General features: G+C 30.3%; 1 protein-coding gene across 1 annotated transcript; it reads left to right on the top strand.

Moving 5' to 3' along the window:
- Positions 1–22,950, top strand: LOC107073299 (odorant receptor 4). Its single transcript, XM_015333891.2, has 6 exons — positions 1–445; positions 955–1,258; positions 8,975–9,074; positions 20,974–21,084; positions 21,213–21,368; positions 22,900–22,950. Exons 1-6 carry the CDS (start codon positions 49–51, stop codon positions 22,948–22,950), a joined length of 1,119 nt encoding a protein of 372 aa, XP_015189377.2. The 5' UTR covers positions 1–48.
- Positions 22,951–23,336: the final 386 nt, after the last annotated feature.

Here is a 23,336-nt window from a genome sequence, read left to right as displayed (position 1 = left end):
GAAGAATTTGATCGTGCAGCTGTGATCTTATCTTGGAACAAGAAATTAATGTCTACTATAGGTCTGTGGCCTCATTCGCGAAACAATCTTCGATTTTCTCTTAATTTTGGATACTTTTGCTTTCTCATGATCTTGGAATACTTAGATCTATTTATATTTATTAATAATCTGGAACACGTTATTATGAATTTAACGGAGAATATGGCATTCTCCCAGATATTTGTGAGAATGAGCATGTTGTGGAAATACAACGATGAGATAGGTGACCTCATTACTGAAGTATTTAAAGATTTCGTAAGAGAAAGATATAAATCAGAAGAGGAAAGACAGCTATTTATTTCGTACAACGCTAAATCAAAGTTATTTATGAAGCTTCTTATTACATTCGTCGCTCTTACAGCGTCTTCGTATTACTTGACTCCATTATTAGTGTCTTTGGGCAACGGTAAGAAATTTTTTGATAGAAATAAAGTATGCTCCGAAAAAATTAAATAATTATAGTTAACGTAATTTTTTTGATATTTAGCTTAATATTTAAAAACGGTAATATTATAAATTTAGAATTATTTAATGTTGTTCTAAAATAATGCGTTACAAATTCTATTTTTAAGATAGAATTTACTAGAAATATTTTTTTGATAGCGCTTCCAAAAAATGCTTATTTTATTACTAATAATTTAGTTTTCTAAAATAAATTATTAACTTTTATTATAGACAACCGATATATCAAATATTAAATTTATTTTTATAGAAAAAATCGAATTAATAAAAATATATAATTAATATTATTATACTTATATTTATACTAATACTTAGAATTATATATAATATTTATATTAAATTTTATTATATTCTATTACATTATACATAATAAATTTATATTAAAAATATATAATTATAAAGATATATTATAATTTATACTTAAATTAATTATGTATATGGATTTTTTTATAGGACTTCCAACAATAGAGGAAGGAAATATAAGCAAAACCCTTTATTTGCTGCCATATCGATTTTATACTTTCTACCCATTGGAAAATCTGCAAAGTTATATCGTCATCTACGCTCTCGAACTACCGTTTGTTTTTATCAGTGGTTTTGGACAAAGTGCTGCAGATTGTATTATGGTCACTCTCGTTTATCACATTTGTGGTCAAATGTCAGTTCTTGCATTACAAGTAAACAATATAGATATTAATCCCCAAAAAAATAGGGAAGAAATCCAAGCAATTGTTGAATCGCATACAAGATTATTGCGGTAAGATTTATTAAAAATTTAAAAAAATTCTAAATCTTAGTTTTTTATACTATTTTTTTTAACTGCTTTAGATTATATCTCAAGAATTACCCTAACATATTTTACTGAAGTTTACATTTTTTAATAAAATTATCAATATATAAGGTTAAAGTGTCAGAATTTCACATGATTAGAGGACTTGTTCTGTTTATGTTTAATAAGCATCTTAGGTAAATGATTTAAAAGTCCCCATTGATTCCGTGTGTGCAAAAAATTTTATTCAAGGCCAAAGGTTGCAAAAATGGGTTTTTCTGAATTTTTTGGTCAAACGGTTAGTTTTACGATAAAAACAGTTTTTACTAAAATTGTAAATCAGAAAAATTATCTACTAAAATCGTTTTTATACTTTTTTATCTAAGATTTACCATTTCTGAGAAAAAGCGATTCTAAAGTTAGGTGAAGCTGTATTCTCCATAATACTGTGACTAACGTTTGTACATACTAATTTTAAATGTTTTAAATTTACCCGTTCCTTTTTTAAAATAATTGGCTCTATAAAATATGTTAATGACTCCGGAATAAGATTGTTTATATCTTCAAACATGCGACTAGGTGGAGGATACTGAAAATTATCGACGGCTACCGATTGAATATCTTCTCGAATGATTGCTGCCGCAGCTTCCATAATCTTAAATCGCTCTTCTTTTTCAATTAGATCTTTTTCACTCCAGGCTTGATTTAATAGATCGTCATGATTATCGATAAAGCATATAAATGTTAATTGTCCGAGGTTTTCTGTGATAATAACCTTATCACCATATTTTAACTTTAATCGTAGTTTACCAGTTTTATTATTAATATTTGAATTTTTACAAACATTTTTTAATTCTTCTAAGGTAAACTGAAAGTCATCACTATTTTCGATGTATGCAAATGTTTCTTCCATGGCAAAATTCAATGCTTTATCTCGGGGACGACCAGTTTTACCCCCAGTCTAACTAACATTTTCCGGCTAGATCACCAGATCTAACGCCACTCGACTTTTTCTTATGGGGCTACTTAAAAAATAAAGTTTACGCTGAGCCTCCGACTACAATGGCCAATATAAGGGATCGTATCGTCAATGAATGCAAGGAAATAACATAAGATACATTAAAAAACGTTATTGAGTCATGAATTTCTCGATTCAGAAAGTTTTCTGATGCAAATGGTCGCCATATTGAACCTTTTTTTGTAAATAGACAAAAATTAAAATATCTCCTAAAGTAATAATTTTTTTACCTAAATAGGTTAATACTTTGTAAATAATATAAACGAGCATCAGATGATGCAATAAAAAATATAATTCCATTTCAAAAAACATTAATGACCTTCTTATGTCCTTGACACGTCCACCTAAAAAAAAAAAAGTACAATCAGTATGAGCCCCTTTGAAAGCTATTCAATTCCACGTGAAACATTGTCTGCTACGCGTAATAATAAAAACGTAAATCAAGGTGTAAAATGTATATTGTCTAAAAGCTATTCAATGACTTACGATGATCGTTTTCACTATTTTTTTAACAGTGGAAAAATTATAACTCGCATTAAAGATATTATTCAGCACATTAAATAACGCTTTCTAGCGTGCACGAAATGCACGACCACGTTTCGTTGAAATCTTTGGAATCTTCCGTATCATATTTTTCTCCTTAGTTTCAGACTTTATGTCTTTAGTTGCTGGATTTTTATATTGTTAAATAAATATGTATAAAAAACAAACAAACAAAATTAAAGAAAAGTTTTCCTTCCTAAAATACCATAGTTTAAATATGTACGATCCGAAATGACCGTACGGTAACTGGCGGTATTCGAAAATCGCGCGCGTCCGATTCTATCTATTAGGATTCTAGATCAATACTCATTGCGAGTATCGAACAACTACCAGCGACTATCGAAACGCTCATATAGTTACCCCCACCTCTCGCATCCCAACTTCTCACACCCTAGTGCATACACGCCCTGCTGGGCCAGTACAAAGGACATTCTTTCTATTCCACCACTAGACGCCTGTAAATATACATCTAAGTCGAAACGAGAGAGCAAAGAGCTAAGTCGAAGGAGTTAAGTTGAGGTAGTTAAGTCGAGGAAGTTTAAGTCGCGAGGAGACGTGAGATCTTTCCATTATATTCATTTCACGTTGACGATAATTTCCGCGTGGTAACGTAACGTGGTGGATTCTCATTGTTATAATCTAATATCATCCAGAGTTTTAATGCCGCAAGGCTTTTTCCTGACGAGCAAATAAAGCATTGCATCTTAATTTAGCTCAATCACGTGTTTTATTTGGCTACACTCAAACCTAACCCTTTATTCTCCACATCATAGAATATACGAAATTGCCAGAGGACTCTTAATTGAGGAATCTTGGCCTCATACAATATGTATGAAATATTAAATAACAAATCACACGTGTTAGAAGTAAAACCTTTAAAGATCTAAGTTTCGAGAGAATGTGACAAATGCACAGTTTCAAAAGAAAGACAATTGTAAGATTTATTAAAGTGAAAAATTCTTTAGAATGGAGTGATCTGAAAAGTAAAGTAACGCAGCTATGTTGTAACGAAGCTATGAAACGGCTGCTATACTAAATAGCGAGAGAAAGAGAGACAAACATATAGGATTGAGCCTGCCAAAGAGAAAAAGAATATGGCTACACAATTTTTCTTATTCTCGGTCTCCTTTTTATGCTATGCTTCGTAGATATCGCTTCTGATTGTATATGTGTGCGTTTGTGTGCGACTGCATACTACAAAACGTGGACACGTATTCTTTCGATACTCGAAATGTTTGTAAGTTGGAGCGATAGAAAGGTAGAAGGAATAAACAGAGATAAGCACGTAGGTATGCGCCAAAATTATAAGGTCCAAACGCACCGACGGTCCAAATAAAGAAAGAAGGTGCGTAGTCTGTTTTTATTTTACAAGACGTGTCATTTCTTTTCTATTTAAAGATGTTTCTATTTTATTGAAAAATTAATATTTAATTATTTATTTCGCAAATATTGTAATTAACAATTATGAAATATATAGAATATAATAATTGTATTGTCTGCAATATTTTACAAAAACATGAAATGATTATCAGATACATCAGGGAAAGAAAATTAAAAAACATTGTAGAACGTTTTTCTTATAAATATCCAAAGACATGTTTTTTAATTATAATGTTTGTGTATTTAGAAATTTATACTAATTTTTCAATAAAATAGAAAAGCTTTTAAATAGAAGAAACTAGACACGTTACAAAAACAAATAAACCTTATCTACTTTATATTTCCAATAAGAATAAAATAATATAACTTATTTTACAAATATAGAGAAAAAAAATATAGAAAAAAAATTTTTAAAAAAATTTTAAATATTATAAAATAAAACAACGAAAATAGAAATAAATTTTAAAAGCGTTGTAATTCAAAACCCGATAAAACAAAAAAGATACTACCACAATTGTTCCTTTCTTTAACATCATCTACAGTTATTAGTTGCAACACAAAAAGAAATACTTGTGTATGCTAACCTATGATAAAGATATCTCACTTTCACAGAAAGTGTCAAAAGTGTAAAGAGAAAAAAAATTCATCTACCTGAGTTTCAAAAAAATGTATATTATATTTACTTGGATTAGAACGGCGTATCTTTCTGTCGTAAAATATTCTATTATATTCGTCTCTATCTATTGCTATCGCATTTAGCATTCAATCTTGATAGATAGAATTTTAAAAATATTAGATTTGGTCAGCAACCTACACCCCAAGGTCGGTTCCTTATCATGAGAAAGAATTAAAAAAAACAGAGAAAGCCCGTTAAACTTTGATCTATATTTCTAATTTTTATTATCGGTTCGATAATATTCATGCCTACAGTTTTTTTGTACAAAACGTGTCATATCTTTTATTTAAAAATGTTTCTATTTTTTTGAAAAATTAGTATTAAATTCTTTATTTCGCAAATATTAAAATAAATAATTATGAAGTACATAGAATATATAATAATTGTATTGTCTGAAATATTTAAAAAAAAAAAAGGATTACCAGATACATAAGAAAAAAAGAATTAGGAAATACTGTGAAATAAATGAGGAGCAGCTGACAAATTCTATTCAAAAGCGAGTGAATTACTGTTATATTTTTATTTTGCTTCTTTATAAAATATATTTAATGCATAAAGACAATATATGTCTATTAAATTTGATTCTTATGTGTTTTTATGAAAAATATCCAAAGAGATGTACTGACCCATGCATATATGTAAATTATATTACAAATTGTGATATTTGCGTATTTATGAAACTTATACTAATTTTTCAATAAAATAAAAACATTTTTAAGATGTTGAGCGCCCAGCGTGAATCGGTGAAGCTTACCACGGAGCTGAAATTTGAGACTCGTAGTGTACACAGTTCGATAAGCTGAGAGAGCGATACGATTCAATACAATTTTAGATTTTTCGTTGTTCAGATCTTTATTTAGACGAGAGTATTTAGAAAGATAATTGTAGAATTTATTTTTAGAAAATATTTAATATTTACTTATTATAATATTATTACTATATATAATAAAGGTCACCGGTATGGTCTTTTGGTGCAATAGCTGATAAAAAAAGTGCACTTTTCCAAATTCAAGCTATAAAAATTTAATGCTGAATGAGATAGTTATAAAAAGACACAAAAATCGTGAGATGTTTATCAAAGGAAATATATAATTCGTCAGAAACTAAATAAATATAATAAATAATCCTTTTTTTGAAACTCAGGTATAAAATTTTTTTGTTCCTACGGTTTTCAATTTCCCGTTTTCATCTACATTCTTGCGCTGTATAACAATCATTTTAGGATAGATGAAATAATGACATTACGAAAAATATATGGAAAATACTGCTAGACTGAACAGTACAAATGATCTGCTAGAAATGCCATGAGAGATCTGATAGAGATCTTTCCGAGAAATGTTTCTTCAACTCTATAGCCTACCACACTTCAAAACTCTTATATCTTTTACCTTATTTCGTCTTTATTCACTGGACCACAAACATATCTTTCTAAATACTCTCGTCTAAATGAAGATCTAAGCAATGAAAAACTTAAAAACTGCATTGAATCGTATCGCTCTTTCAGCTTATCGAACTGTGTATACTACGATTCTCAAATTTAAGCCCCGTGGTAAACTCCTCCGATTCATGGTAGGCGTTCAACGTGTTAACAATGTTTATATTTTATTGAAAAATTAGTATAAGTTTCTTAAATACGCAAATATTTCAATTAGTAATATAATTTTCTTATATGCATGGGCCAGTACGTGTCTTTATATATTTTTTATGAAAACATACAAAAATCAAATTTAATAGACTTATCTTGTCTTTATGAATCAAATATATTTTATAAAGAAGCAAAATAAAAATGTGACAGTAATTTACTTTGTTTTGAATGGAATTTGTCAGCTGTTCTTAATGTATTCTACAGTGTTCTCTAATTCTTTTTCTCTAAAGTATCTAGTAATCCTTCTTTATTTTAAAATATTTCAGACAATACAATTATTATATATTCTATGTATTTAATAATTATTTATTATAAAATTTGCGAAATAAGAATTTAATACTAATTTTTAAATAATTTAGAAACATTCTAAAATAGAATTAGAAAGATAGGTAAATAAAAATAGAAAAAATTAGAAAAATAAAAAAAGAATGACATGTATATATATCCAGACTCACAAAGATTTACACACTTATACAACTTACAAAGCCAGACTTAACACCTTTTTCCTTTATTTCAACCGTCGGTTCGTTTAGACCCTATACTTTTGTCGCATACCTACGTGCTTATCTCTGTTTATTTTTCTACCTGTTAGGCCCAACGTGAATTATACCTGCTTGGGTGTACTCTTTTGATCCCTTGGAAAACCTGTTTAAACCTGCCAGGCCTAGTAGGTAAAACCTACACCGGCGCTGCATACTAATTTAAGGAACTTCCGTCTCTTTTATTTTACGCCGAACATAAAATTTGGAATTTTAGGCAATCCCCCACTGCACCGTGGGAACACCAATAAGAAACCCTTACCTATGAAAAAACGCCCTTCTTCTAGAAGATTCTTTGTTCTGATTTCCCTTAAAAGGGGCTCCCTCGACATCCGAAACTCTCTTCTATCCAGGCCGTTACTCTTGTAAGTTGTTTGTAGCCGAACGTGAATCCGTTTTAAATAAAAGTTATTCTTTCCAAAAACTTGGAAATCCTTGTTTTCAATACAATTACAAGAATTCAATAGGCGGAATTCTTACGCTATCCGGAAATCAACGTGAATTTAACTTCACGCGAACATTTCCGCGTAACATACCCTTCTATCGCTTCTAGCTACAAACAGGTATAGTATCGAAATTATTCTATATGTGTCCACGCTGCGTAGTATGCAGTCGCACACAAACACACACATATACAACCAGGAGTGATAACTACGAAGCAGAGCTTAAAGAGGAGACCGAAAATTGGAAAAACTATATAACTTTATTGTGTCTCATTCGCTCACAGGCTCAATCCTATATTTTTGTCTCTATATCTCTTCTTACTAAATATCGTGGCCGTTGCATAGCAGCCCGTTGCTCCGTTGCCTATCCGTATACAGGCTCCGTTGCCTCGCCATCTACCGGTTCGTTGCCTAAACCAGCGTTTCATTTATTTCTAATCACTTCCTTTTCTAAAGAAGTTTTCATTCAAAATGAAATATTTTGGATGAACTCATTCACCCGTGAAAGTTCTGTAAAGGCTATAATAAAACTGAGAATATGTTAAGTAGCAGCTACACAATTAGTTTTCATCGATAAACGAGACGTGATCGATATTGATTACCTCATCGATTTTCCGTGATGCTTGATTGTATAATCTTAAAAGATAAATAAAAATATCCGTCTAGTGACGTCGCAAAGTAAATCGAGAACAATTACTTGCTACATGCCAAGAACACGCGAAATGACAATGTTCCCGAAAGATTATAAACTAAGTCGATGGAAATAAGCACGAGTTTTAAACATTCTAAGAAAATTTTAACTTGTTAGTTATATTAAAGAGGATATCATTTTTGTCTTATTGTATCTACAGTTTAAAATTAATTTTAAGTTCCTGTTCTTTAAATTCTTGAAATATTAACAATAAAAATTTGGTATAAAATAGCACGATTAATACAAAGTAGAAAATTTACGTCAACACGTTTTTTATTAAACGAACATGAGTAATTGAAGATGAAATAAAAATATTTCAATAGAATTATACAACAATACAATAGTATTCAATATAATTATATTAATATGTCAATAATCTTATTCTTATAAAGTTATACTCTCTAAAACAAAATTCTACAGCTTTCAACCTTTCAACGATGTAATTAACAAACCTTCTTAACTGTTAATTGGTCAAGCTACATCAAGTAGTATTTTTTATTTACCGATGATGTAGTTTTCGAAAAATATCATAATTACTTGGAACTGTAAACCTGTTCGTTGTGCGATGTTTTTTGTAAAAAATAAATTTTTACACTCATATTTTTTTAACATTTAGACTATTACAGCAAAGCAGCATTATTAATATATTTAAAATAAATGTTAATAATCGTCATAAAACTTTTGATCAATGTTTAGTTATTAGAATTGTCTCTAGAAAAAATCGCTTTTTTTAACTTTTTATTAAGAATAATTAAAATTTTTATTTTAGAATGGGTCAGATCGTGGCAAAAGCATTCAGCGTGACGCTACTAGCTCACCTTCTCGGAGCTACTTCACTCATTTGCATCCTTGGTTATCAAATCTTAACGGTAATATATATTAAACAATAATTATTAATGAAAAATATTCATAGAAGAACCAAAACACAACAAAACTTATGTATATTTTATTGTGATTTATGTTTACCATTAAGCATGAATTCCGTGAATTAGTAAAAAAATCATGTGTGCATATAACACGTGTTAGAAGTGAAACCTTAAAAAAATAAGTTTCTAAAGAATCAGACGAATGCACAGTTTCAAGAGTTAGATAATTGTAGGATTTATTTATTATAATATTATTACCATATATAATAAAGGTCACCGGTATGATTAGTCAGTGTAGTAGTCGATAAAAAGTGCCCTCTTCCAAGTTTAAGGAATAAAAATGGAATGCTGAATGCAATAGTTATAAATAGACACCAAAATGGTAAAATGTTTATCAAAGGAAATGTAATTCGTCAGAAATTAGGTAAAAATAAGTAATCCTTTTTTTAAAAACTCAGGTATAAAATTTTTTTGTTAGTATGGTATTCTATTTCCCGTTTTTATCTACATTCTTGCGCTATATAACAAACATTTTAGGATAGATGAAATAAAGCCGTTACGAAAAACATATGGAAAATACTGCTGGACTGAACGAAGGTTCTGGTAAAATGCAATAAAAGATCTAATAAAGATATTTTCTAGAAATGATTTTTTCAACTCTGTAGCCTACCACACATAGAGACCCTTATTATTCATAACATATCTCGTCCTTATTCTTTGGACCACAAACTTATCTTTCTAAATACTCCCGTCTAAATAAAGATCTGAACAACGAAAAATCTAAATTTGTATTGAATCGTATCGCTCTCTCAGCTTATCGAACTGTGTACACTACGAGTCTCAAATTTCAGCTCCGTGGTAAGCTTCACCGATTCACGCTGGGCGCTCAACATCTTAAAAATGTTTTTATTTTATTGAAAAATTAGTATAAGTTTCATAAATACGCAAATATCACAATTTGTAATATAATTTACATATATGCATGGGTCAGTACATCTCTTTGGATATTTTTCATAAAAACACATAAGAATCAAATTTAATAGACATATATTGTCTTTATGCATTAAATATATTTTATAAAGAAGCAAAATAAAAATATAACAGTAATTCACTCGCTTTTTGAATAGAATTTGTCAGCTGCTCCTCATTTATTTCACAGTATTTCCTAATTCTTTTTTTTCTTATGTATCTGGTAATCCTTTTTTTTTTTTAAATATTTCAGACAATACAATTATTATATATTCTATGTACTTCATAATTATTTATTTTAATATTTATGAAATAAAGAATTTAATACTAATTTTTCAAAAAAATAGAAACATTTTTAAATAAAAAAGATATGACACGTTTTGTACAAAAAAACTGTAGGCATGAATATTATCGAACCGATAATAAAAATTAGAAATATAGATCAAAGTTTAACGGGCTTTCTCTGTTTTTTTTAATTCTTTTCTCATGATAAGGAACCGACCTTGGGGTGTAGGTTGCTGACCAAATCTAATATTTTTAAAATTCTATCTATCAAGATTGAATGCTAAATGCGATAGCAATAGATAGAGACGAATATAATAGAATATTTTACGACAGAAAGATACGCCGTTCTAATCCAAGTAAATATAATATACATTTTTTTGAAACTCAGGTAGATGAATTTTTTTTCTCTTACACTTTTGACACTTTCTGTGAAAGTGAGATATCTTTATCATAGGTTAGCATACACAAGTATTTCTTTTTGTGTTGCAACTAATAACTGTAGATGATGTTAAAGAAAGGAACAATTGTGGTAGTATCTTTTTTGTTTTATCGGGTTTTGAATTACAACGCTTTTAAAATTTATTTCTATTTTCGTTGTTTTATTTTATAATATTTAAAATTTTTTTAAAAATTTTTTTTTCTATATTTTTTTTTTCTATATTTGTAAAATAAGTTATATTATTTTATTCTTATTGGAAATATAAAGTAGATAAGGTTTATTTGTTTTTGTAACGTGTCTAGTTTCTTCTATTTAAAAGCTTTTCTATTTTATTGAAAAATTAGTATAAATTTCCTAAATACACAAACATTATAATTAAAAAACATGTCTTTGGATATTTATAAGAAAAACGTTCTACAATGTTTTTTAATTTTCTTTCCCTGATGTATCTGATAATCATTTCATGTTTTTGTAAAATATTGCAGACAATACAATTATTATATTCTATATATTTCATAATTGTTAATTACAATATTTGCGAAATAAATAATTAAATATTAATTTTTCAATAAAATAGAAACATTTTTAAGGTGTTGAACGCCCAGCGTGAATCGGTGAAGCTTACCACGGAGCTGAAATTTGAGACTCGTAGTGTACACAGTTCGATAAGCTGAGAGAGCGATACGATTCAATGCATTTTTTAGATTTTTCGTTGTTCAGATCTTTATTTAGACGAGAGTATTTAGAAAGATTAGTTTGTGGTCCAAAGAATAAGGACGAGATATGTTATAAATATAAGATTGGAAAGAAAGTTTCCGCGGAATTTCCCAATAGATGGTGCTAGCGTCGATATCTCGGTTTGTAAGATTCTTATCGGGTTATACTATACGCCGTTTGAAAGATGATATTTCAAGCTACATTCTTTATGCAGACAGTTTCGCAATTTGTCGTGCGTGTCAAAAGTTATATTACATTGAAACTGAGTAAAATTTCCGAAGAAATATTTTATGTAATGCTATATTACTATAAAAGAGTCAAAAACGCTGCAAAAACATGCCAAAAAATTGGTATGGTTTACGGTGAGGATGCTGTAAGTGAACATTGTACACAGGAATGGTTTGTTCGATTCCGTTTAGGAAATTTTGATGTCAAAGATGCACGACGCTCTGGTCGGCCAATCGTCAAAAATGCTGATAAAATCATGAAATTATTTGAGCTAGACCGTCATGTGAGCCCTCTATCGTTAGGCCAGGAACTAAATACCACTCATACAACCGTTTTGAACCATTTGAGTAAGGCTTGATACAAAAAAAAGCTGGATGTTTGGGGGCCGCACGACTTAACGCAAAAGAACCTTTTTGATTGAATCAATACATGCGATACACTGCTGAATCGCAATAAAATCGACCCATTTCTGAAACGGACAGTGATTGGTGATGAAAAGTGGATCACATACGACAATGTAAAGCGTAAAAGATCGTGGTCGAAGGCTGGCGAATCATTCCAAACGGCGGCATAGCCCAGATTGACGGCCAAGAAGGTTTTACTGTGTGTTTGGTGGGATTGGAAGGGAATCGTCTATTATGAGCTGCTACTAGCGCCCCCTGGATGAAAGTGTGTAGGACGTCTCCGCGTCGCTCCGTGTTTTACCAGTGGAAACTTGTGAAATATTTCTTTTACTAATTATAAATTTGTGATTAGTGAAAAGTGCAAAAAATTTAGAACAAACTGATTTATTAATTTATATTAGTTTAAGTAGTGAAAGAGAAACATTAGCGAAAAACTATATTCGTGTTCTCAGACTACTGTGCAGCCATCTTGGAAATAAACTTTTCTGTCGAAAGTTTATCCCGCGCGAGTGGTGCGCGGCATTGCGGCTCAGTGCGAAACTGTCCGGTTTGGACAAACCTATGTCAAGCAGCCAATCAGAGCGCTCCATAGACAAGACTGCATTCAAAAATAAACCAGTAAAAACAATGGATTTCGAGAATCTTAATGATTTGCCAGCAAAACGGCTAAGTGAGTCACTTCCCAGCTTTGGGACGGTCTACCTCTCTGATGATCCAGAAATGGTGAAGAGGGGGTTTTTCCAAGCCCAATGATCATAACATCTACGGTCATTGTTCTCTTCGCAATGGTTTTACGCATTCAACATCACGTGTAATAGGCAATAGCCTGAGGCACAGCTGGGCGAGCACTTGCTCGACGTATGCTCAGAATTAACACTAGATTATGAGATGCTGCCCTATTACCAAACACTCAATTTGGACATATACTGTCAACAACTGACCAAATTGAAGCAGGCGCTTGACCAGAAACGGCCAGAATTGGTGAATACAAAAGGTGTTGTGTTCTATCAGGACAATGCTAGACCGCACACATATTTGACGACCCGGCAGAGTCTCCGGGAGCTTGGATGGGAGGTTATATCACACCCACCTTATAGTCCGGACCTGGCACAAAGTGATTACTACGGTCCATGCAAAATGCTCTTGGCAGTACTAGGCTGCCCCTCAAAAGAGTCTTTTGAAAATTGGTTGTCTCACTTTTTTGCCAATAGGGATGAGGGCTTCTATGAGAGAGGCATAATGAAATTACCTTCAAAATAGCAACAATTTATCGAAAAAAACGGCGCATATTTGACCTAAATCGGTTTAATCTTTTTTCGTAAATTTAAATTTGAAATAAAAGTAAATTTCCGCGGATAATTTCTTTCCAATCCAATAATAAGGATCTTAAAGTGTGGTAGGCTACAGAGTTGAAAAATTATTTCTAGAAAATATCTTTATTAGATCTTTTTATTGCATTTTACCAGAACCTTCGTTCAGTCCAGCAGTATTTTTCATATGTTTTTCGTAACGTCTTTATTTCATCTATCCTAAAATGTTTGTTATAAAGCGCAAGAATGTAGATGAAAACGGGAAATAGAATACCATAATAAAAAAAAAATTTTATACCTGAGTTTCAAAAAAAGGATTATTTATTTTAACCTAATTTCTGACAAATTATATTTCCTTTGATAAACATCCTACCATTTTGGTGACTATTTATAACTATCGCATTCAGCATTCCGTTTTTATTGCTTGAATTGTGAAAAGTGCTCTTTTTATCAGCTATTACACCCAGAGACCATACCGGTGACCTTTATAATATATAGTAATAATATTATAATAAATAAATCCTACAATTATCTTACTCCTAAAACTGTCCATTCGTCTAATTCTCTCGAAACTTAGATTTTTGAAGGTTTCACTTCTAACACGTGTGATCTGCACACATGATTTTTTACTTTTCAGATCACTCCCATTCTAAAGAAGTTTTCATTTCAATAACTAAAAATTACCTAAAATAAACACACAAATTAAAAAAGGCAAGATTATATATTACCACAAAGTAATATATGAATTCAAAAGTAAATTAACGATTTAGAAAAGCTGAATTATTAATGAACGGACGATCACTAAAGTTCAGGATCCATTAAATAGAATTAAAGGCTTTTTATTTTAGTAAGTTTCATATATGCTTCAGAGTAGCTTCGTATATAGTAAATTTGATCTTCAGGCTTTACTTTTTTTTATGCAAAATAATGCTTCCTTTTCGGGATATATGGGGTTCGTCGACCCGTTTTAATATAATACTTATTAAGTTACATTATACATTTTTACAAATACATATACACACAAATACACATTTATTAAAATCTTCTTTCTGCTACTGACTCTTAATACTGCTCTCTCCTTCTACTTAGTTCTTTCATTCATTCGATTCCCTTTCCTTCCTCTCCCATCAATACTTTTATCCTTTCTTCCGTTTCCGAATAATTACATTCCTTCATTACATGCAATTCTGTTTTTTCTCTATCCCACATAATCTGCACATAATCTTCTCATCCTCCTTTATCCAATATCGGCTTGCCCTCCATTCATTCCCTAATCTAAACCTTGCTATCATTTTCAGTTTTTGTCCTTTACTTTTCTCTTTCAGGTATTTTGGTAGTCCTTCTGTTCTTCATCTGTCATATTCCCTGTTCTAATTCGATTCTTCTATCCTTTTATCCCTTTCCTTTCTTTCCCCTTTATCACTTTATTTCTCCATATCTCCGCCACATTCTGTCCACTGTCATCTCTTGCCTCTGCTTCTGATCTATTTAGTCCTGCTCTTTCATACATTTTTCCCCTCAATCTGTTCATTCTCGTTTCCTCCCATTTCTCCTTATCCATTTCTCTCCTGCAGTGTCTTAGTAATTCGTTTTCCGCACTTTTAATCTTTTCTTCATATTTTATCACTCTTACTCCTACTTCCACTGCTATCCTTTCCACCTTCGTTTCTTCCCTTATCAAATATCCTGGTACACATAAATCAAATCCTAGTAAATTCCTCAAGTACCTCTTCTGTATTCTTTTCACCTTTTTTCCTCTCCTCTATCTCCCAAATTTCCACTGCGTACATACATATAATCTTCACCAATGCGTTGAACATTATCATTCTCCTTCTGAGGTCTCCACTAAGTTTTCTCTCTCCAATGCTCCACATTTGTACTATAGCTGCTGCTGCTCTCCTTCTTATGTCCTGCATGTGCGACTCCTCATTTTTGTTGTATCTGAACGTATATCCTAAGTATTTAAATTCGCTAACCTCTTCTATTTCTTTCCCATTATAGAACCATTCTCTTTTCTTTCTGCTCTTTCCCTTACTAAACACCATCACTTTCGTCTTTTCTGTATTTAGTTCCAGATCCTTCCTTTTGAAATATCCCTCCACGCTTTCCATCATTTTGTCTAATTCCTTCTCCGTCTCCGCTATTATTGAGATTTTAGCCATTGTTAAAATGTTCTTGTGACACGGTGCATTGTCCTGATGAAGAAGGATTTTTTCTTCTGCAAACCGGATATTTTTTCATAGATTTTTTCATTCAGCTGGTCTAAAAGGTTACAATAATATTAAAAATTTATTGTTTTACCAGTTTGCAAGTAATCCACAAACGAAATTCCTTACGCAACCAAAAAAACTGATGCTAAAACCTTCTTGACCGATTTCTGGACACGAACTTGTTTCGGAGCCAAAGAACCAGGTTCACACCACTCTTTTGCCTCTTGTTTTGATTCAGGATCATAGTTATAGACCCAAGTCTTATCCATGTTGAGGAATCGACGCACAAAATCAACTTTATTCTTTCGAAAACGATCTAAATGTTGCTGAGAAAGTCGCATTTAAATGTGTTTTTGTTCCATTGTTAGCGAATGCGGCACCCATTGTCGCACGCAGCTTTTTGAAACCAAATACTTTAGTCAAAATATTGCCTACACTGCCCAATGAGATGCCTAGGGCTGATACTAAATCTCTTTCCGTAACTCGACGATTTTCAAATACGATATCCAGTATTTTTTCTTCGATTCCTGGTTTTGTTGCTGTTTTTGGGCGTCCTTGACGTGGATCGTCTTCAAGGTTTGTACGACCACGTTTAAATTCAGCAACCCATCTTTCAACTGTACTAATTGATGGCGAAGAGTCCTTATATACTTTCAATACTCGTTCATAAATCTCTTTTGCTTTTAAGCCTTCTAAAAATAAAAATTCAATCATTGCACGATACTTGATTTCTCCAATGTAAACAAATACTGTGACACGTCGATATTAAATGGCTTGTAAACAAAGAATGAATTAACAGATTGAAATGAAACTTTACATACGTCCATATAAGGAGTGTACCAACATAACAAAAAAAAATTTAGGCTGGTAGAAACGCCCTCTCTTATCGAGCCACAAAACTTATTTAACAGCCTAGTAAATGCTTTATTTATAGTATAGGTAATCTCTATCCAATGAAAAAAGAAATTTGTCTTCTGCAAATATCACAGTAATTATATTCTTTAAAGTAGCTAAATCTCTCGTGTAAATTGTATATAATAATAGCACAAATACACTGTCTTATGTGACACCAAATTAAATCGGAAAGGCTTTGTTAAGATCCTTTAATAGAAAGTCTTTTGGTGATTGTAATCTAGCGATAAAAAATAGAAAGAATAAATCAAAGAAAACAGATATGTGCAGATCACAAGAGGGTAGAAGTGAATCTTTAAAAACCAAGCTTCTAGATAATGAGATGAATGCAGATTATCAAAAGTAGAATAAATGTATGGTTTATTTATTATTAGTTTGTCAAGTATGAAATGGAGCAAAGAATGCACATAATTGAATTCGATTTTTTTCCAATAAAAACTTTTTATTTTTAATCAAAGTATGCACCCATATTATCGATACACTTTTGCCATTTTAGAGGTAACACATTTAATTTTTTGCTGTAGAAGTCTTGATCACGGGAGTTGATCAACTCTTGAAACGTCATTTTAACAGCCTGTGTGGAATTGAGTTTTTTTCTAGATAAAAAATTGTTTAAATTTTGAAAGAAATGATAGTCAGTAGGGGCAAGGTCTGGCGAGTACGGTGGGTGACGGAGAGTTTCTAACTTCAACTCCTGTAGCTTTGACACAGTCATTCGTGCAGCATGTGGTCGAGCGTTGTCGTGCAGGAGAATTGAGTCATCTGATTAACTAATTTAGGCTGTTTAATCGCAAGATTTCTTATCATTTCGTCTAGTCGATAACAGTAGACATCCGCCGTGATCGATTGGCCAGGTTCCATAATGTTGTGGAGAATGACACCTGAGCTAAACCACCAAACAGTTACCATCAGCTTCTTCTGGTGGATGTCTCGTTTCGGAAAGAGTTTTGGTGGTTCATCTTTGTCCAACCGTTGCGATAAACGATTCCGATTATCGTACATGATCCATTTTTAATCGCACGTGACGGTTTAATTGAGAAATGGTTCGGCGTTGTTGCGAGAAAAAGAGAAAGACATGTGTCCAGTATTCGTTGCTTCTGTGCATCAGTCAATTCATGCGGTATCCACTTGTCCAGCTTCTTCACTTTACCGATTTGTGCCAAATGAGTCAAGATTGTTTGCTTTAATAGATTGAACATTAATGAAAACTCACGTGCACTTTGGCTGGAATTCGCTTCCACAGTGGCTTTCTAGGACGTCATTATTCACCTGAGTCTTGGGTCGACCACGCGGTTCATTAGAAAGGTCGAAATCTCCCGAACGAAATTTCTCAAACCAACAGGTTACAGTCGATTTTGTAGCCACTTGAATGCCGATCACACTATTGATATAGGCGACTGCCTGCCGTATTGTGGCTTAACGGTGGAACTCATACTTCATCAACACACGAATTTCTGTGGAAGCGAATTTCCATGGTCTCACTTAATCACTTATACAAAAAAAAAAATTGCAAATTTTTTTAAACTGAAATATGCGTTAAAAAGAAAAAAAAGAATGTACCTTACACACGAAAAACAAATTATGTCAAAATACAGCGTCTAAATGAGGTTATGTGCAATTGAAATAAATAACATGAACTTTGCCCTATTTCATATTTAACAACCTAATATAATATTGTTACTAAGTATAAAAATTATTTTACATTTTATTTAACATATTATTATTACAATTTTATTCAGCGACATAATATAAAAACACCAAGTTCTCAGTTTCTACAAATAATACGAGTTGCTTACGGTAACTAAAGTACAAAATCAATAATTTCCTTTATATTTGATAAATATATTTACTTGAAATGCAGCTTCAAATACTGTTTTCGATTTTCCTGGTCGATTCAGTGCAACTGCTGCACAGTTTTAAATTTAAGGTAATGTTAGGGAACTCAATCAAAAGAAGCGCTTTATCCAAGACAAAATTAACATTAAAATTCTTATTTAAAATCTTTTGTAATTTTACCATCATTTTTTGTAAGAATTCGCGATATTTCTAGTGTTTAATTTATTTAATTTTTCGGGGATGAATTAAATTATTTTATTTATTGATTGGTTGAAAGAAATCGAAATTACTGCAGTTATACCTGAATTACCATGAATCAATCTGCTTTAAACAAGCACATATTTCTCCCTCTTTCGCACGGTTACCTCGCTCGGTTTCATCGCTTTGTACATCACAGCTGTTTTATTTTTTTTTCAAATCACCCCTATTCTAAAAAAAGTTTTCACTTCAAAAATTAAAAAAGGTAAAATTAAAATGCAAGCAAATAAGTTGTTATTGATATAAAAATCAAGAACTATTATATACAATATTATTTGTTCGGTAAACACTGACAGAAGCAATAAATAATATTAATTGAAACAAATGGATTAGCTTGCTTCTATTAAAGTTAGTTTGCACAACATTTAGTTTATAATTTTAGGTTGATGGTACTAGCTATGATTGATGGTATTAACTGTTATAGATATTGGAGTTAGTTGTCTTAGAGAAATTACAACATTAGGATGTATAGGCAATCTCTTAAAAAAAAAAAAATAATTTGATAAAATGTCAAAAAATTAGAATGACATCTTAAAGTTAGACGGGCCAATAAATGAATAAAACTAATTAAATATCATGAGTAGTAAAAAAACATTAGTTATTGAAATTACAGGAAAAAATATGAACGGATAGTACGAGCATTGTTGTAGAAATAAAAGCATTCTTTAAAGATTTATCTAATTTTATTATTATACTTGAGAGTTCATCAGTAACCATATTAGTTCATATAACCATTAGGTTTTTTTCATAATAAAATCTTTTATATATTTTTCCTATAAAACCAGATTATATCGTGTAAAGTCTAGAATTTTCCTAATTTAAATTAATTATAAACTTTAATAATAATATATTTATATGTAATTGTGAAAAACCAAAATAAAGTCAGGAATCACATGGTCGTTTGGTGTATGTCCGAAATATTTGCTAAAATAATTATTTCTTACATAAACCTGCAAATATCGATATTCTCTGTGCACTGAAAGTGAGGATTGAATAAGAATATTTTAGTTTCGTCTTTAAATAATACAGATATAATTTTATGTGTTCATATATTGTATTTAGTGTGTGTCGACATTTACACTGTAAATCTAGACATTCTCAGATTTCGGTCATTCACGGTAACGTATACACAAAAATTTGTTCTATGGGGTATCAGAATTTACTCCAGAAATATGGATGTATATATATATTTGGTATATATACATAACACATGAGCTGAAAAGTCCCGGGCCTAATGAAGAAAAAACGGTTTTTTTTTCATTCAAAATTAGCTTAATTCATCAATCTGACTTGACTATTAAAAAATGCGCAATAAAAATTTTTGTAGGAATTTACTGCTCTATAAAAATGGTTTCTTATATTTTTTGTCGATTAAATTAAGCGTTCAAAAGATATTCATCATCAAACTTTCATATGTACTGATTTTAAAAGTTTTTGATTAAATATTCGAAAAATTTTAATTTAATTTATAAGTTTTGAGAAAATTTACACGAATTTTCGTTTTTATTAACTGGGAAACTTCAAAATATTTTTAAAGTTTTTTTTTTATGTTTAAGTATCTTTGTCTACATTAAATAAAATAAATTGTACATTATTTGTCGCTTAGTTAATTATTTATTAATAAAAAAGCAAAGTTTTCATTATAAATATATTATGATATGTTTCAGTTTTAGAGAAAAAAAATGTCTAATTAGTTATAAAAAGTTTTTTTTTATTTTAATTTTCAACTGAGTTATTAATTTTCAAACAATTTTTTGTTGAAAGTACGGTAATTTTTTCAATGCTCTTTAATATCTTGCAATAAAAATTGAGATTGCTCTTCGTTTTTTTGCTGAGCATTGGTTATATTCACTTACTAGTACGACACCTCGCTCTGCTACATCATTAACAACTATCAATTGTGCGAAAAATTCTTTATTTTTCACTATAATGAAATTTGTATTAAAATAATCAAACCTAAATCTTCAATATCATTCAAATGGTAAAGTTTATAAAAAAAATATAAGATACCTTTTTTTGTGGAGCATTAAATTTCCTACAAAATTCGTCTATAAAATTTTTCTGCTCAATCAATAAATAATGAGGTATGAATTTTAATCTATTAGACTGTAAAAAAATAAAGAACTGCGATGCAGTGGATCTTCCTATTAAAATTAAGAGCTCATATTTAGTGAGAATTGTTTTAAGGTGTCTAGCAACCCATTTTTGCGTGGCACTTGAAAAAAAAAAGTCATTTTTTTGATTCATCCTAATATATATATTATTTATGCAGAAAACACAACATTATATAGTAGAAATATTTATTTCATTTAAATAATTTATATTGTAATTTAGAATTATTCAAACGGGGAAAAAACGGTGCTTGTTAGCTTCCTGGTCTTTCAATATTTGGTTCTGTTAATTCTGTATGCACACTGCACAGTTGGAGAGTGCCTTTTAACAGAGGTAATTATTTTAAATAAAAAGAAATAATATAATTTTATAAAATAAATAATGCATAGAACTAATAATTAATAAGAATGTTATTGCAGAGAAAGAATCATTTAGTAAAATGTTTTAATTTTTCTTATCAGAGTACAAAAGTAAGTGAGGCATTTTATGCTTGCCAATGGTACGATATGCCGATCGAGAATACAAGATCCATTATGCTTTGCATAGCAAGATCACAGAAACCAATGTGTCTAACCGCAGGAAAATTTAGCACCTTTTGTCTAAGAACCTTAACAGATGTCAGTATATTATATATTTATAGAATTATATTTTCTACAGGGCTCTAGAAAAACTATTACAAATATATATAGCATACAGAAAGCATTCTATAAAAAAGTTTAACAATTACCAAACATTAGTCGAAGAATTACTAATTTCTAATATATAAAAACCATTGCATTGTTAAATCATAACTGATTTATTGGCTTTTTTGGAGCATTTAAATATTGTGTTTTTTTTCAAAAATGAATTAACACTTTCATGCCAACGCTACTATTTGTGTTCCTCATTGTAGGATGTCACTCAGATGTTTGTTTGACTTCATCTGGCGGTTCTAATTTATGTTATGTAGATAATATGCAAATAAGATTTAGAAAAATCTGTTATTTGATTCTATACTTTAATTTTTAATTATTTAAATTTTTTTACCTTATAACAATTTTTTTTAGATATTAAGCAAACTACAATTTTTTTATAAGAAACCGTCTAATGGGAGACTCTAGCGTGGGCCACCGGTAGTACGCGGAGTCATAGGAGAATAGATCGAGTTGAGTAGTCTTCTATAGACGGTTAAATAATAAATGATAAGGTGCAAGTGACACATAGATAGTTATATTGATTATGATGAGTACAGTTAAGTATAATATGCTATACGTTTATTAAAATACGTCTGTACAAAGAAAATTCCGACGATTTTCAGTACGATTACAGTATTTTGACTTTTCAATTTTTGTTTATCTCTGAGCCGAATATTGTAGAGCGAAAAGAGATTAGTGGCTAGTTGAACATGATCTGACTAAGGAGTGTCATATATCTAGCGCGAGGCACTAATGATACGCGTTGGCTTGAACGTGGATATCTTTTGTTTATGACGATATTCAAGAAACAAAGTATATTATTTGCAGATAAAAGATAGACAAACAGAGTAACTATAAAACTAAATTGACAATAGTTGTTTCATCGTTAAACAGACATTTTAAATTTTCAAAGAAGTTCAAATTTCGTAAGAAAATTTAAAGTTTGTATGGATCTGAAACAAGGACATCTAAAAAACTTATCTTGAATATAGAAAAGCAAGTTATAAGCAAATCATGATACTAATATAACAAATATTATTATCTCAAAATAAGTAAGCCTTTCGACGTAAAATTTTTAGAATTCTTTTACTCGATAGAATATATTCTATATGCTATAAAAATATAACATGATTTCTTTTAATTTTATTTCCTCTGGACTAAAATGAGTAACGGTCTTTTTGAAATGTGTTAATAACTATAAAAACCCAATATTATAAAAAAAAAAGAAATAAGAAGTTATTAAAAATATTATATGAATTTGTAAACTACATTAGAGCACGGTATTTTAAAATATTTTTTCTATCAAATATAGAAATATTTTTAATAAAAATAACGATTAAATCTGGTATTACTTTTATTATTATTTTATCGTTGCTCATTTATTCAGAGTCGAGAAAAAGTGAATTCTAAGTAAGTATCTATCAAAAGGATGCAATTTGAAAAAATTCTATGTAAACTTTTTATTATTTTACAGGTATTAAGAACATCAATGGGATATCTATCAGTTTTACGATCGTTTCTATAACCGTAAAATGAAATTTAAACACAGACAAAAAAAATAGTGTTTAAATAGTGTTTAAATAGATTTAGTTTACCATTATATAATATTTATATTAACAACTAAACTAGTTTAAAATATTTTCGGGGCAACAGTCGTCTTATATTCCGAAATTCTATTATAAAACCTAATAACTTTTAGTAAATTATAATTTTTTGTACTCAGTACAAATCAATAATGACAATTATATTTAAATGTTTGTACAATCAGAAGCTATTAAAGATGTTTATAGTATATTCGAAATGCACGTTTTAATTCCTTTAATATTTTCCAAACTAAGAACGTTCTGCATACTGAGTCTTAGTACTTATGAAAAAAGCTTCCTGGTGGTCCTGTTTCCGTAGAAAATCACC

Source organism: Polistes dominula, unplaced genomic scaffold, assembly GCF_049000335.1.
Source record: "Polistes dominula isolate Pdom_NZ unplaced genomic scaffold, Pdom_raw_medaka contig_320, whole genome shotgun sequence".
NCBI classification, from domain to species: domain Eukaryota; kingdom Metazoa; phylum Arthropoda; class Insecta; order Hymenoptera; family Vespidae; genus Polistes; species Polistes dominula.
This window is presented reverse-complemented; position numbering and strand designations above follow the sequence as displayed.

Coding starts and splice junctions, on each gene's coding strand:
- LOC107073299 (XM_015333891.2), top strand. CDS start 49: ATGTCTACTATAGGTCTGTGGCCTCATTCGCGAAACAATCTTCGATTT. Junction 446..954: donor ATTAGTGTCTTTGGGCAACG/GTAAGAAATTTT, acceptor ATTTTTTTATAG/GACTTCCAACAATAGAGGAA. Junction 1,259..8,974: donor TCGCATACAAGATTATTGCG/GTAAGATTTATT, acceptor TTTTTATTTTAG/AATGGGTCAGATCGTGGCAA.